The 13,018-nt window shown below is 34.6% G+C and overlaps 3 protein-coding genes across 4 annotated transcripts; 2 read left to right on the top strand and 1 right to left on the bottom strand.

Annotated features, from left to right (window-relative positions):
- On the top strand, positions 1-6,963 carry LOC120631002 (SET and MYND domain-containing protein DDB_G0273589-like). The gene is made up of 9 exons (XM_039900390.1): positions 1-95; positions 763-959; positions 1,523-1,746; positions 2,784-2,936; positions 3,988-4,122; positions 4,407-4,647; positions 5,501-5,731; positions 6,321-6,409; positions 6,690-6,963. The coding sequence occupies exons 1-9, from the start codon at positions 52-54 to the stop codon at positions 6,912-6,914; spliced, it is 1,539 nt and encodes a 512-aa protein (XP_039756324.1). The 5' UTR covers positions 1-51; the 3' UTR covers positions 6,915-6,963.
- Positions 6,964-7,511: 548 nt separating this feature from the next.
- On the top strand, positions 7,512-11,015 carry LOC120630793 (erlin-2-like). Of its 2 annotated transcripts, none has more exons than XM_039900070.1 (7): positions 7,512-7,613; positions 7,850-7,964; positions 8,040-8,120; positions 8,597-8,705; positions 9,301-9,452; positions 9,679-9,831; positions 10,334-11,015. In XM_039900070.1, coding segments are annotated over exons 1-7 (981 nt in total). In that variant the 5' UTR covers positions 7,512-7,611; the 3' UTR covers positions 10,703-11,015. The 2 variants fall into 2 exon arrangements, with proteins under 2 accessions (XP_039756004.1, XP_039756006.1); XM_039900072.1 differs by having other exon boundaries at positions 7,609-7,747; positions 10,334-11,014.
- Positions 11,016-11,105: 90 nt separating this feature from the next.
- Positions 11,106-12,718, bottom strand: LOC120630794 (elongation factor 1-beta'). Its single transcript, XM_039900073.1, has 3 exons — positions 12,533-12,718; positions 12,125-12,371; positions 11,106-11,505 (listed from the first exon to the last, which is right to left on the bottom strand). The coding sequence occupies exons 1-3, from the start codon at positions 12,610-12,612 to the stop codon at positions 11,161-11,163; spliced, it is 672 nt and encodes a 223-aa protein (XP_039756007.1). The 5' UTR covers positions 12,613-12,718; the 3' UTR covers positions 11,106-11,160.
- Between the last annotated feature and the right edge of the window lie 300 nt (positions 12,719-13,018).

Genomic DNA, 13,018 nt, shown 5'->3' with positions numbered 1-13,018 from the left:
TCTGTGTGTTAGAAAACATAAAAATCTGCTCTTATATTATTTCGTCACAAAATGAGTTTAAAATATGAAGTTAAAACATCAAATAAATTGGGCAGGTTGGTAAAGTTTTTGTATTCTGATGAATTATGAGAAAATATTTTTAAGGATAAGACAACCTAGAAATATATGTATATTGAATACATCAGAAAATACTCAAATAAGTGGAAACTGCCAAACAAAAATATGAAGTTCTTATTAATCTAAGAATTTAATGGTATAATTCCTGTTCCCGTGTAAACTTAGGGATACACACTTGTGGGTATTTAAGACATTGTTATGAAAAAATGCAAAAGTTGCATTGTGTAAAAATTACAACTCGATCCATCGACTACACTCCGAGAAACGGAAACAGATATTTTTTTTATGATTTATTATTTTCTTTCATAAATTCTTTATTTATGTAGGCCTATCACATGCTTTTATGAAGCGTTAATACAGATAATATGTTTCCATTAATCTGTAATGGTGATAACTACATTCGCTAATTTAAACCTATAGCTAGGCGGTTTCCAAACGCGCCGGTCTAAGAAGAGCCCTCAAGAAACTTAGCTGGTTATTTAAGATTTGTTTGTATGAAAGAGTTTATCTGGAACTATTGGATTTATTTAATTTTTTTAAATATTAAATAATATTTAATTAAAATATTGGAATTGATTGGAAATAACCAACTAACAAAAACCTACAAGCTATTTTGTTGATTTTCCTATTTTTTATTTTCTGTAGATATCTGGTAGCCGCAAAAGATTTACGGGCAGGCGAGAGAATACTTTCTGACCAGCCGTTTGTGCTGGGTCCAAACAGCGATACCTCGCTAGTTTGCTTTAACTGTTACTTACCACTCATCAGCAAGTTTTTGGTCTGTAAAAATTGCGGTCTTGCACCAATTTGCCCTGGGGATGGATGCCCTGAACATTCTGCTAGTAAGTAACTAACTTTTGTACCCTACCCGAGAGAAATAAAAAGAAATACTTACGTCAAATACAAGATGGAAAAATTTTAAACAACCGACTTCTGAAATAAATGTAAATAATATCAACTAAAAGGGAATAAATTGTAGTATAAATCAAGCTTGATTTGACTTTGTGCTACAACTAGCTTCCAGTCACAAGAAAATATGCAACTACTTCTATAGAAAATGTATACAAAATGTGGTGGGTAATCTTTGCGAGGGTACAGGCGTGATGTTCTATTGTGTGATTGCTTAAACAAGGCAAATATGCGATATCAGCAATCGCGGTTGATTTTTCATATATATATCTGATGAAGAGTTTCGAATTCTGTCTCTGAAACTTCATCAGATATATATATTATGAAAAATGGGACCATTTCGGAATTAACTCCTTTAAAAAAAGAATGTTGCAAATCCTTATACCTACACAGTACATACATATATTTAAAAAAAAATTATAACCTACTCCTTTTTGAGAGAAGTTCAGTTATAAACTCAAGGTCATCGCAGGATAACAAAGTTACGTTATTACAGAATGGCACAATCAGCACGAGTGTGACTTCTTCCGGAACCTAAAATTAAATAAAGGGACAAGTCCCATGACTATGGTTCAGAACGTTGGATCTTTGTTGGTTTTACGAGCGCTACTGAAGCAGAATAATAACCCTCTGGAATGGAAAATTTTCCTCGAGTTGGAATCCCATTTAGACAGGAGGAGGGAAAGTAGTGTCTGGGAGTATTATGACAACACTGTGAAGGTAAATTAAATAAATAAATATACTACGATAATTCACACATCGCCATCTAGCCCAAAATTAAGCGTAGCTTGTGTTATGGGTACCTACTTAGATGACTGATGAATATTTTTATAAATAATATACATAAATACTTATAGACTATAGTAAACATATTAAAATTTCATAATCTTAAAATTGGTGATGGCAGAGTTTTCTTATATCGCTGGATTTTGGTTAAACTTAAATTTTGGGCCATCTTGGTCTGTGAATTATTAAATTGACGACCAAGTTGGCCACTCTCGCCTATAAATATAAATAAGAAGTGCCGCCCATCAACCAGTGACGTAGGTGTTGAGGCTCATATGCCTGTAATAACACCGGCAAACACGCCCTTCAGGCCAGAGCATAGCAATGTTTTGCGGCAGAAATAAGCATGGCGGCAGTACCCGGGCTAGACAAAAAATCTCTATTACGTCTTAAACCAGTGGTAAATCATATCATGTTCAAGTTTATGATAAATTTACCTAGGCAGGTACTTTATTGGCTGAGATATTACAAGTAGAGGAAAATGCTTCTATTTAAATAATATTACCCGGAAATAGGCCATGCGGTAGACTTGTGTGCTAAAAAAAACACATCCCACACGTTTATCTATCTAGGTATATATAAAAATGAATTGCTGTTCTTTAGTCTCACTAAAACTCGAGAACGGCTGGACCGATTTGTCTAATTTTGGAATATTCGTAGAAGTCTATGGCGGGTATATACGACGAGAAAAGTACTACTTTATCGGGCTTGATGACGTCTGCCGGGTCCGTAAGAAATACTTTGTAGTGACTAAACTTGTAATACAGACAGTATCAAATTGCTTGTTTTTGATAAGAGTGACGATTATTACTGTCTGTGTGTCCACGACAAGGGTTCGAGGTAATACGAACGGAACCTCGGGAACGAAACATTACCAAATCGCACTGACCACTATTACAAAATTTTTTTATGCCTTATGGGTTCTGTATTGAAATCAAAATCGAAGTTAAACTATGAGTTTCCTATTTCAGTTCATTCAGTCCCTCGGTCTCCTAGAAAATGGACAGAACCAAGATTTGGTCCAGCAAATATGCGCAGCGATTGACGTGAACAGCTTCGAAGTCCGCGGTCCGCCGATACCCGCAATAGGATGCGCTGAGGTGTTGCGTGGAGTTTATTTGCAGGTAAATAACCAAAGGTCTATAGGTATATCTATATATTAGATACAATCCAGTGCTTCCATCAGAATTGTTCCAATAGGTACTGATTTTGTACTGATATAATATTAGTTGACGGATCAAACAATTGCCCCGTCTCATGGTGGAAACCATCAACTATAAACAGAGTGACACTTCGCAGGGCATGCGGGAGACACGTCCTGCAACGTGCCATGTGTCCATCAAACTGAGGCGTAGGTGCTAAGCCTCATGGACCTGTAAAATGTAATCACCTCTTCAAACCGGAACACAGCATTGAAGCAATGCTGCTAGGCGGAAGATAGACGGAAGAAGATTGTAGGTCCCCGGACGGGCTCTGTCATAAAAACGGACGTTTTGTGACGCAAGCTGCAGTGCGGCCAGCTACGTTGATTTCTCTTTTGAGAACAAGAGTTATATCGAAATATTGTTTCTTCTTTATAAATGGTTGTATTAAACGAAAGACTACCTAGATTCACTAAGAGTAGACAAGAAATGTGAATAGGTGAGATGCAAAGGAAGCAGAATGCGAACACGAACTCGTTGAACGTTCCAGTGTGCGCAATCCTTTTGAATCAAGCCGAGTCACCGAACCCCCTAACTCATTACCTAAACCCAAGTATATGCAAATTTTCATGATCATCGTGAAAATTTGCATATACTTACTTTGTCAGCGGTTCAGAAAATGAAATCCTATATGGGAATTCATCCGACACGGCTTGCATAAGCAGGAGACAATAATTATACCTATATAAATATATCCCCTGACAAAGGATAAAATTAACGTGTAACGTGTAATTCTGGGAGAAGATAATCGCTTTGTCTTCTACCCGGGTAGAAAACTCTCTTTCCCATGCTGACCGCCAGAACTACGTACTAATCCTAATTGAAAAATAACCCTTATAAAAGGACATGAAATGATTGGCAAAATCTACATTTACGCGATCGAAAGCTAGTATTTTATTTTTAAGAATATTATTCTATGAATTCTCACGTATTGTAAGCACAAACGAAGTTAGTTTCGTATTATTTGTTACAGGCGGCTCTATTGGCGCATGACTGCGTCGCCAACACACATATGTCCATCAATGACAACAACGTGCTGGTATGCCACGCCAGCACCGACATAAAGAAAGGAGAACCAATTTATTATAACTACACAGATCCCTTGAAAGTGAGTTGAATTTTTAATGGTAGATTTGTTTTTTGACGTCGATAGACTTGCGCTTGACGCCTGATGGAAGGTGTAGATGAGGTGAAGATGGGGTGATTCGTTGCTTAAAATTCGTTGCTTTTATAATAATAAGCCTAAAAAATTACAATAAAGCCCGAAATCCGAAAAAGTTGTATAATAAAAGATATCCTATAGGGCTGCACTTTAACAGCTCATCTGAATACATTACGCCCCACGCAGTCACCATTTACATTTTGAGCGTTTGTTTCTTACTCAAATTTCAGGGTACAGTAGTTAGACAGCAGCATCTCATGATCGGGAAATATTTCCAATGTACATGCTCGCGGTGCTCGGATATCACGGAAATGGACACTTTCATGAGTTCAGCCATTTGTCCGAGCTGTAAAACTGGTTATATGTCCAAGGCTGGAGAATCATGGATCTGTCGCAGCTGCAAGAAGGAATCCGAACATTCTGTTATAGGCCATAAGGTTCAATGCTGTTCTGATAAATTAGAAGTCATAAGTAAGTAATTAACGTACCTCTTTCGTGGACAATACTCCCTTTTAAAGGTTAGTTAAACCTTAAACTTTTTGCTCCATACAATCTTAAAGCTAGTACAACAGTTCGCCAGGTTTCATCCTTCCTTGGTATTCTCCGTATCACTACGTTTTCGCTGTCAGTATGGCCATCCTTCCGTCATTGTGTCAGTCAACTTGCTTTATCTCATGTGCCGTAATTGGTAGAAAATAGAACATTTCACAGAATGTGAATTTTCTATTGCTACTATAAATATGAACAAACAAAATAAAGAGGATTGCAAGAAACGTGTTTTTTGCTCTATTTAATTTTTTTTAATGATTTGTGGTAATATATTTAACATGCCATAAAACGCATATATAACCCACAGAATTAAGAAACCGTGTACATGACTAATATTGAAGCATCAAAAATCGCTCCAGTTTAGTAGTGTTTCTCGAACAGGCAACAGGAGTCACTTCATTTTATTTAGCAATTGACAGTCATTATTTTACCTCTAAACGTTTACCATAAAAGGGGAAAATGGGATTTTTTGTGAGCTAGCAACATTCCGTGTGTGTGAAGGAGAAGTGCGCGAGGCGTTTTCACTGTTTTTGGACACAATGAGCTGCATGCAATAAAAGCTGAATGAGAGTTCTTAATTTGTGATAGAACCATCTAGAACACAAACCAACCAAAACCATACATACTGTTATAAAAAATTATGAACCTTGGTAAGGAACCCTTCTTATGCAAGCCCAATAACTCACGATAATTTAGTAATTTTAGCATTTCGTATTTCCGTTAAACGTTGTATATATTTTTACTAGATAATGCCTATTATGTCCAAATATTTCAGACAAAAAAGACGAGAAAGAGTTAGAAGAGTACATAAAATACGTGTCGCTAGTGTTGGCTCCGAACCACTATCTTTTGCTGGACGCGAAGCAACGTCTAGCGGGTGTACTAAGAGACATTATAAACAGAGAGCCTAGACCCACTAAGAAGGTGATGCGTCGGAAGATAGAATTGTGTAAGGAACTATTACCAGTTTTGGAGACGCTCAGTCCAGGAATTTGTCGGATTAAAGGTGAGATATAAGACGCATAACCCAACTTCAAAAAGGAGGACTTTAGTAAATCGGCTGTTTTTTTATATGTTCAGGCATAGGTAACTCTTTTTTTGTTATTGTTCGAGAGGAGTTTTGATCCGAAATGGTCCCATTTAAATTTTATAAAGATCTGATAAATATGGATTGTTGACGCCATCGACAGCATAAAATCCCGACTGTACACTCGAAAGGAATAAATCTAGTTAGAGCACATGGTATTCAAGCTTGAATATAAAATATATATAGATTTTAGTTAGTACAACATTAATTTCCAGTTCGAGTCCACCAATCCACACTGGGCCAGCGTGGTGGACTACGGCCTTAAACCCTTTTCATTGTGGGAGCAGACCTGTGCTCCGGTTATGGGTTGGTTGATGTGATGATGATGATGATAAACATTAATTTCAGAAGTCGGTTTTTTAATGTTTTTGTAAAAATAGGTCTGTAGGTACTCCACATAACCTGTCTCTATGCTAAATTTCGTGGTTGAGTAACAGGCATTTATCGAAACTTTCGCATTTATAATTTGAGTATAGTTATGATTGCTCTATTTGCTTTTTATTTTTAGCCATCACTCTATACGAACTTCATGCAACGATCGTGCAGCTCGCAAAAAAGTTATTCGACGCACGCGAAATCACCGCGTCTGTTTTTGTGGTATGTAAATAATCAAAAATAATTGTTGATTTAAAATTGGTAAAATTAAAGTCAAATAAGTCGTAATCTGAGGTAGATACATGGCGGTTTGTAGATAGAATGTGGACAGAAAAAGAAGAAATTTAGAGGGATTCGACCCGAAAGCGAAGCTGAAGTGTAACTGCTCAAATTAATTATTAGTTTATTTTTATTTAAATTTGTTTTATTGTATTTTTATAACTGGGTTTAGGTATTATCAATATAAAGATTATTATTATTTATTATATATTCTTTCTTTCAGGATGAATTGTTAAGTGCCGAAATACACCTAAAACTTGCTTTGGAAATGTTGGTTATTGAACCAGGTAATTCTCCCGAGGGCGAGTTGTGTGCGAAAGCTTTGGAAGAATATAGGGCGTTGAAATTAACAATTGCCAAAGTTTTGGACAGTATCCACGCAGAAGGAAAGGTTTATGAAATAACTGAAATATCTGAGCAAGTGACCTTACATCCTGAAATCGATTGAAGCTTCAGACCGTTAGCATAACTTAATATTCTTGTATTAAACCCAAAAACCAATAAAAAAAAAACAATTCTAATTTTTTTGATTATATATCCTAATTCCTATCCATTCTGAGGTGAGGTATAAAAGAGCGGCCTAATTTATGAATGTCGACATCCTTGTGGTTCGTAGCATTAGGTAACTAATAAGATTAAAACAATTGAGTGATTTATCATAACATTCAGAGAAATAAAGCTTTTATTTTAGCTCCGACAGAACTATAGGAATCCTAGCTCGCGTGCGCGGAATGTACATATTGGAAAACAAACCGCTAATTATACCCTTATTGTAAAAGACACTGCCACTGTTTATTTTAAGGATTAAATTATAAATCAATGAGTAGGATAGTACCTCTTACGCTATTTAAACTCTTTGTCATTAGCGGTGGAAGTAGGGACTACCACTGACTATTCACTGACTTTACTCTAAAATCTACTACTATTATTTTGGTTATGTTTGGATCATTTAGCTTTCTTTCATTTGAAGGTTATTCGTCTGTGGTAATTGACAGCTGGCATTTTGCAGTGTCAGTGTCATGTCTATTTTTATTATCTGTGCTTCAATAATCAATTCGGACAGTACCGATTCGTATTCGGTTTCTGTCGATAATAAAAATATTTTGAATTTAATCGAAAATCATTTATTAATACTGTTCAATTAAATGTAAGTTTTTTTTAATGATTTATTTCAAATTTGATTCTAAGTACTGAGTTAAACGTAAAGTTTAATGTGAAATTCAGTTGTAAACGCACATCCAACATACCGTTAATATTGAGCGTTCATTTCGATTTTTGGAGGTAAATATAGACTATTAATGAAGAAAAGCAGATTTTTAATGAAATAATTCAGACAAAGACCTACTATATTTATTTATTTACATTATCTATTCATTTTTGTAGGCCAGCCATGGCTGATCAGACCTCTACGTTAGCGGTTGTTATTTTGGCTGTTGGAGTTTCTGTGCATTTCTCCTTACATAAAGTTGAAGAGGGATATGTTGGTGTTTATTACCGCGTAAGTAATATGAATAATGTTTACTAGAACACTACAATATCAGATTTTTATGTTTCATTAAAATATCTTTTTCAGGGTGGGGCATTACTCCCAGTTACAAGTCAGCCAGGCTTTCATATGATGATCCCGTTGCTCACAACTTACAAGGCTATACAGGTAATATATTTGGTTTATTTTCTATTATCATTCAACATGTTATTGTGGTAGTATTTTGTTTTATACAAATGCATAATGTAACTATAAAGAAAGATATACTTTAAATACTTATTAATATGATAAACGGCCATGTTAGGCTGAATTAGGCTCTACCAGACATTTGTGCATGCACTGTGTAAAAGTTCAGACTACTATTGAATTTTTATAAACTTTTATTTATGCTTACAAAACGTCTACTAGTCTGCGCAACTAGTTGTGTCCTTTACTGCTGCTACAATAAGCCATTCTGCTTCACTGCAGATATAACCATGGTTGTAGTACTTCCTAAGACAGGCTCTATCAAGCTCTGAAAAGCTCTACTACATTGCAATACTTCATTTAGAGCATTATTTTACAGCTGACAGTTTAATATTAGTAACAATTTGTTGGAATGATGTTATTACCTTGTATGAAATACAATTTTTTAATGATTACAGACTACTCTGCAAACTGATGAAGTCAAAAATGTCCCATGTGGTACAAGTGGCGGAGTGATGATATACTTTGAGAGAATTGAAGTTGTCAATAAATTGGATCCAAATAGTGGTATGCTTGCTTAGCTTGTTATTAAAGTTTTTGATGCTAAGATATACCTATAATTGTAGGTAACAACAACAATGTAATTATAGGTAACATATACCTATAATTACATCCTGTATGGAAAAGTTACTTTAATATAAATAGTTAACTAATAAATTTACTAAATTGGTTAAACAAAAAACTCACTATTTTCTAAATTATAAAACAATTAATTAAATGTTAAAAACATTTCCAAATTTACCAATATTAATGTATTTCCAGTTCAAAATTTACCTGGTGCCAAGAGAAAGGCAGCTGTTAGGTCTTTTTTTTGCAAAGATTTATAGAGTTTTTTTGTGTACAAGAGAATTAATTTAATTTAGCTTTAAATATTTATACTTTTAAAGGTTTATGTTAACTGACTATTAATTAATTGTAAATAATTTATAAGAATGACTTTTTTACATTTTAATGCATGCTGTGATAACCTGTAAATAGTTGAACATTTACTATGTGACTCATTCCAAAAAAAAAAGCAAGTTTTAATGTATCTACTGTTGGTTGTCCTTTATCAATAAATAAATTAATTAATTAATTAATATGAATGTTATAATGATTTTAGTCCTAGATGTGGTTCGCAACTACACAGCAGACTATGACAAGACCCTAATATTTAACAAGGTGCATCATGAGCTGAACCAGTTTTGCAGTGCCCACACACTACATGAAGTATACATTGCACTGTTTGACCAGATTGATGAGAATCTGAGTACTGTAAGTATCATTATTTCATTTATGTCGGTATAATTGATGTCCGAAACGTCTAGCATTCCTCAGACTTTTTTAAAGTTTGCAATGTATGGTTATTATTTTATAAAATTTTCAACAGAAATGAAATAAAGTTACAAGTCAAAAAGTTCTCAGCTTTCACAAAGTAAGATTGAATTGGAAATTTTTGCATGTATGCATATGGATTAATTTTACTAATTTTTTATTTAAGGCCCTACAAAATGACTTGAATGAACTGGCACCAGGACTAAAAGTGAATGGAGTTCGTGTGACAAAACCAAAGATTCCGGAAATCATAAGAAAGAACTATGAGCTTATGGAGGCTGAGAAATCAAAGTTTCTAATTGCAGAACAACATCAAAAGGTATTAAAAAATAATGTTTTTTCCTTCTGATCAGTCTGGTTATTTCCCCCTTATATGCTGCCATATAATGAATAATAGCAGAAAGTTATTTTGAACAAATAACTAATATTCATATCTTATCTATCTATACTAAATATATAACTGTACTTTGTTTTTGTTTGAATGTTCTACCAGTTGGATTAGAAAAATCTGATTTGCACTTGCATAGAAAATTTTTAGAGCAATGACTACTACTAATATAAGACTCCTTCAGAGAAACAACAAACTTCAGACAAACGAAGTAAAAGCGCGGGCGTGCGACGAGACGCGGTGGGTCCGGGTTAATTTTGTAGGAAAAATTGCATAAAATCTATCAAGAGTTATATGCGGATGAGCTCGCGGAGAGCCGCTAGTTTCTTGTAAATTTACTACTGAGTAAAAATATTATACTATATTATGTATACATTACAGTTTAAAAATATGTTGGAAACAACAAGTTTTTAAAATTAAAAACTGTTTTAAGGTTGTTGAAAAGGAAGCTGAGACTGCCCGTCGGAAAGCCGTGATTGAAGCAGAGAAAGAAGCTCATGTTGCCAAAATCCAGTATGAACAGAAAATCATGGAAAAAGAATCTGTGCAGAAAATGGAACTCATCCAAGACAGTATCCACAAAGCTAAACAGATGACAAAATCTGAAGCTGAATTTTACCATTTGAAGAAGCAAGCAGAAGCCAACAAAGTTCTACTAACAAGAGAGTACTTAGAACTTAAGAAATATGAAGCTCTTGCACTAAATAACAAAATCTACTTTGGTAACGATATTCCCAATATGTTCTTACAAGCAAATGTAGGTGAACCTGTGCAAGTCCCTCCAAATGTCCAAGTAGAATAAATAATAATGGATATAATACATGAACTAGTCATTTAAGAATACAGTGCTCTGAAAATAATCAATATTGTAGTTTGTGTGTATAAAACATAATAATGAATGTATGGGGTTAGATTAATGTAGGTTTGGTTTATTTAGTGTATGTATGTAATATGTGTATAAACTTAACGTTAAATGATTCTAATGATCTTACTGGGGCTTTTCGTGCAATATACAGAATATCAATCAATAAATATCTAAAATGAATGTTGTCCTAAGCGGCTCATAAATTTTTTTTAATGTGAAATAGCAGTTCCAAGTATCACCATGTAATATAGATTTTTTATTTTGAAAATGTTGTGTGTAAACAGACATTGATAATTTATTGTACTTTTTGTATTTCATATTTATAATAAAACTCAGTAAACTTTAAGAAAAATTGATTTTATTTTAAAAGAAAATAAATAAATTTACGATGGCATTTAGATTTTGTTGAAGGCGGCAATGTCTACAGACTGAACAAAATCTTCAAATTCTTGAATCTTTTCCGTAAGTAAGTCCACAGATACTTTGTCGTCCTCAATGACGCACATAATCTGCAATTTTTTGATACCATAACCTACTGGGACAAATTTGGAAGCTCCCCACAACAAACCCTCCATTTCAATGGTGCGCACTTGTTTCTCCATCTCATTCATATCTGTTTCATCATCCCATGGTTTCACATCGAGGAGAATGGATGACTTTGCAATAAGAGTTGGCTTCTTTGATTTCTTGTCTGCATATGCTTGTAGGCGTTCTTCTCTGATTCTAGCTGCTTCGGCATCCTATAAATAAATTAGAACACTAAACTTAGCTTTTGATTACTGGTTTTTTAAAATTTAAAAAGAACACTGATTTTAAGCTGCATTGGAGTAAGTAGTACGCAATTGGAGGGTGCACAAGAGTTTTAATCTGAATTTTGTAGTACAATTCCAATAATACAATCCAATAATCCAAAGCAATTTTAGAACCTACCCTCCATTCAAATTTTTTGTTGAGATACACATCTCAACAAAAAATTTGCTAACTAATTTGTCAGCAATATCACTTATTTCGTACATAAGTGGACCTGCTTGGATCTTTATTCTTGGTCACCATTTTATGTACTTGAATATAATGAATAAATGATATGCGTAATTGCATCTAAATTATGCACATAAGCATATTGAGTGTCATGCCAACTCCACCAATTCACGAAATCATGGTAACCATAGGATGGTCAAAATGGCCTTTCTACTTTTAATTTGGTTGAATGAAAATCTCTGAAATGATTTGAAAGGTCTTAAATGTAGAGTAATAAAATCATTCATATTCCCTCTTGAAAATCTCTATTTTAAGGCCAACAGAAAACAAAAGTACCAATAACAATAATTAAAGTAATAATAATACTATAAAGGTACAAACCTCTTCTTCATCTCCAGAGCCAAATAGATCGATATCATCGTCGTCATCATCGCTCTTCTTGGCAGCAGCGGCTGCTGTTGGCTTTGCGCCGGCGTTAAGGGGGCTCACTCCTTGCACCCATGACTTGCGTTCAGCTGGAGAGTATGAAGCGATCTGGTTGTACCAGCGAAGGGCGTGAGGCAAACTGGCAGCCGGTGCCTTTCCTACTTCCTCGAATACTTGAACATCAGCTTGAGACGGAGTGTATCTAATAAAGTAAGCATATGTCTATTACCATATATATACTGCGAAAGGTATGTTTGATATAGAAATATTCAAACGATTACAATCGGCTTTCCTAAAAATAGAGGTTAACATACGTTGACGTGGTGCACTAAAACCTGATGTTACAACAAAAATGCAACTCACCCAGACACATAACTTTTCTCAGCCAAATATTTGTTCAATTCACCGAGACCCTGTTGAGATTTTACGTCTCCAAATGCCATTTTTGTGGATTTTATTTAACACCTTCGCACAATACCACACCTCACGGCCGATTTGAGTGAGCAAAAGAAAGAGACGGCGCAACTCGAACCGACCAAATTTAGCAAAGACAAAACTGACCACAGACCTTTTGACATTCTGAGTTGTCAATGCCATGTAAAGGAGCAAAAGACTAATGAAGATAAAAATTATAAGATAGGTTTTGCGAAATCTTAGATCTTTAATTTTATGACACATACCAAGCTGAGAGTGAGGTAGGGTTAGGCTATGACTGTTTCATTTCAGGGTTCGTTATGGTTCATTTGGTTCATGGCTGGTCACTCATCACTGGGTTATATACTCATTGTTTTGTTCATGCAGCTTGGTAAATTGTACTTCGTTGTTAGCACATTATCATAGAATTCAAAT

Source organism: Pararge aegeria, chromosome 17 (genome assembly GCF_905163445.1).
Source record: "Pararge aegeria chromosome 17, ilParAegt1.1, whole genome shotgun sequence".
NCBI classification, from domain to species: Eukaryota; Metazoa; Arthropoda; class Insecta; order Lepidoptera; family Nymphalidae; genus Pararge; species Pararge aegeria.
This window is presented reverse-complemented; position numbering and strand designations above follow the sequence as displayed.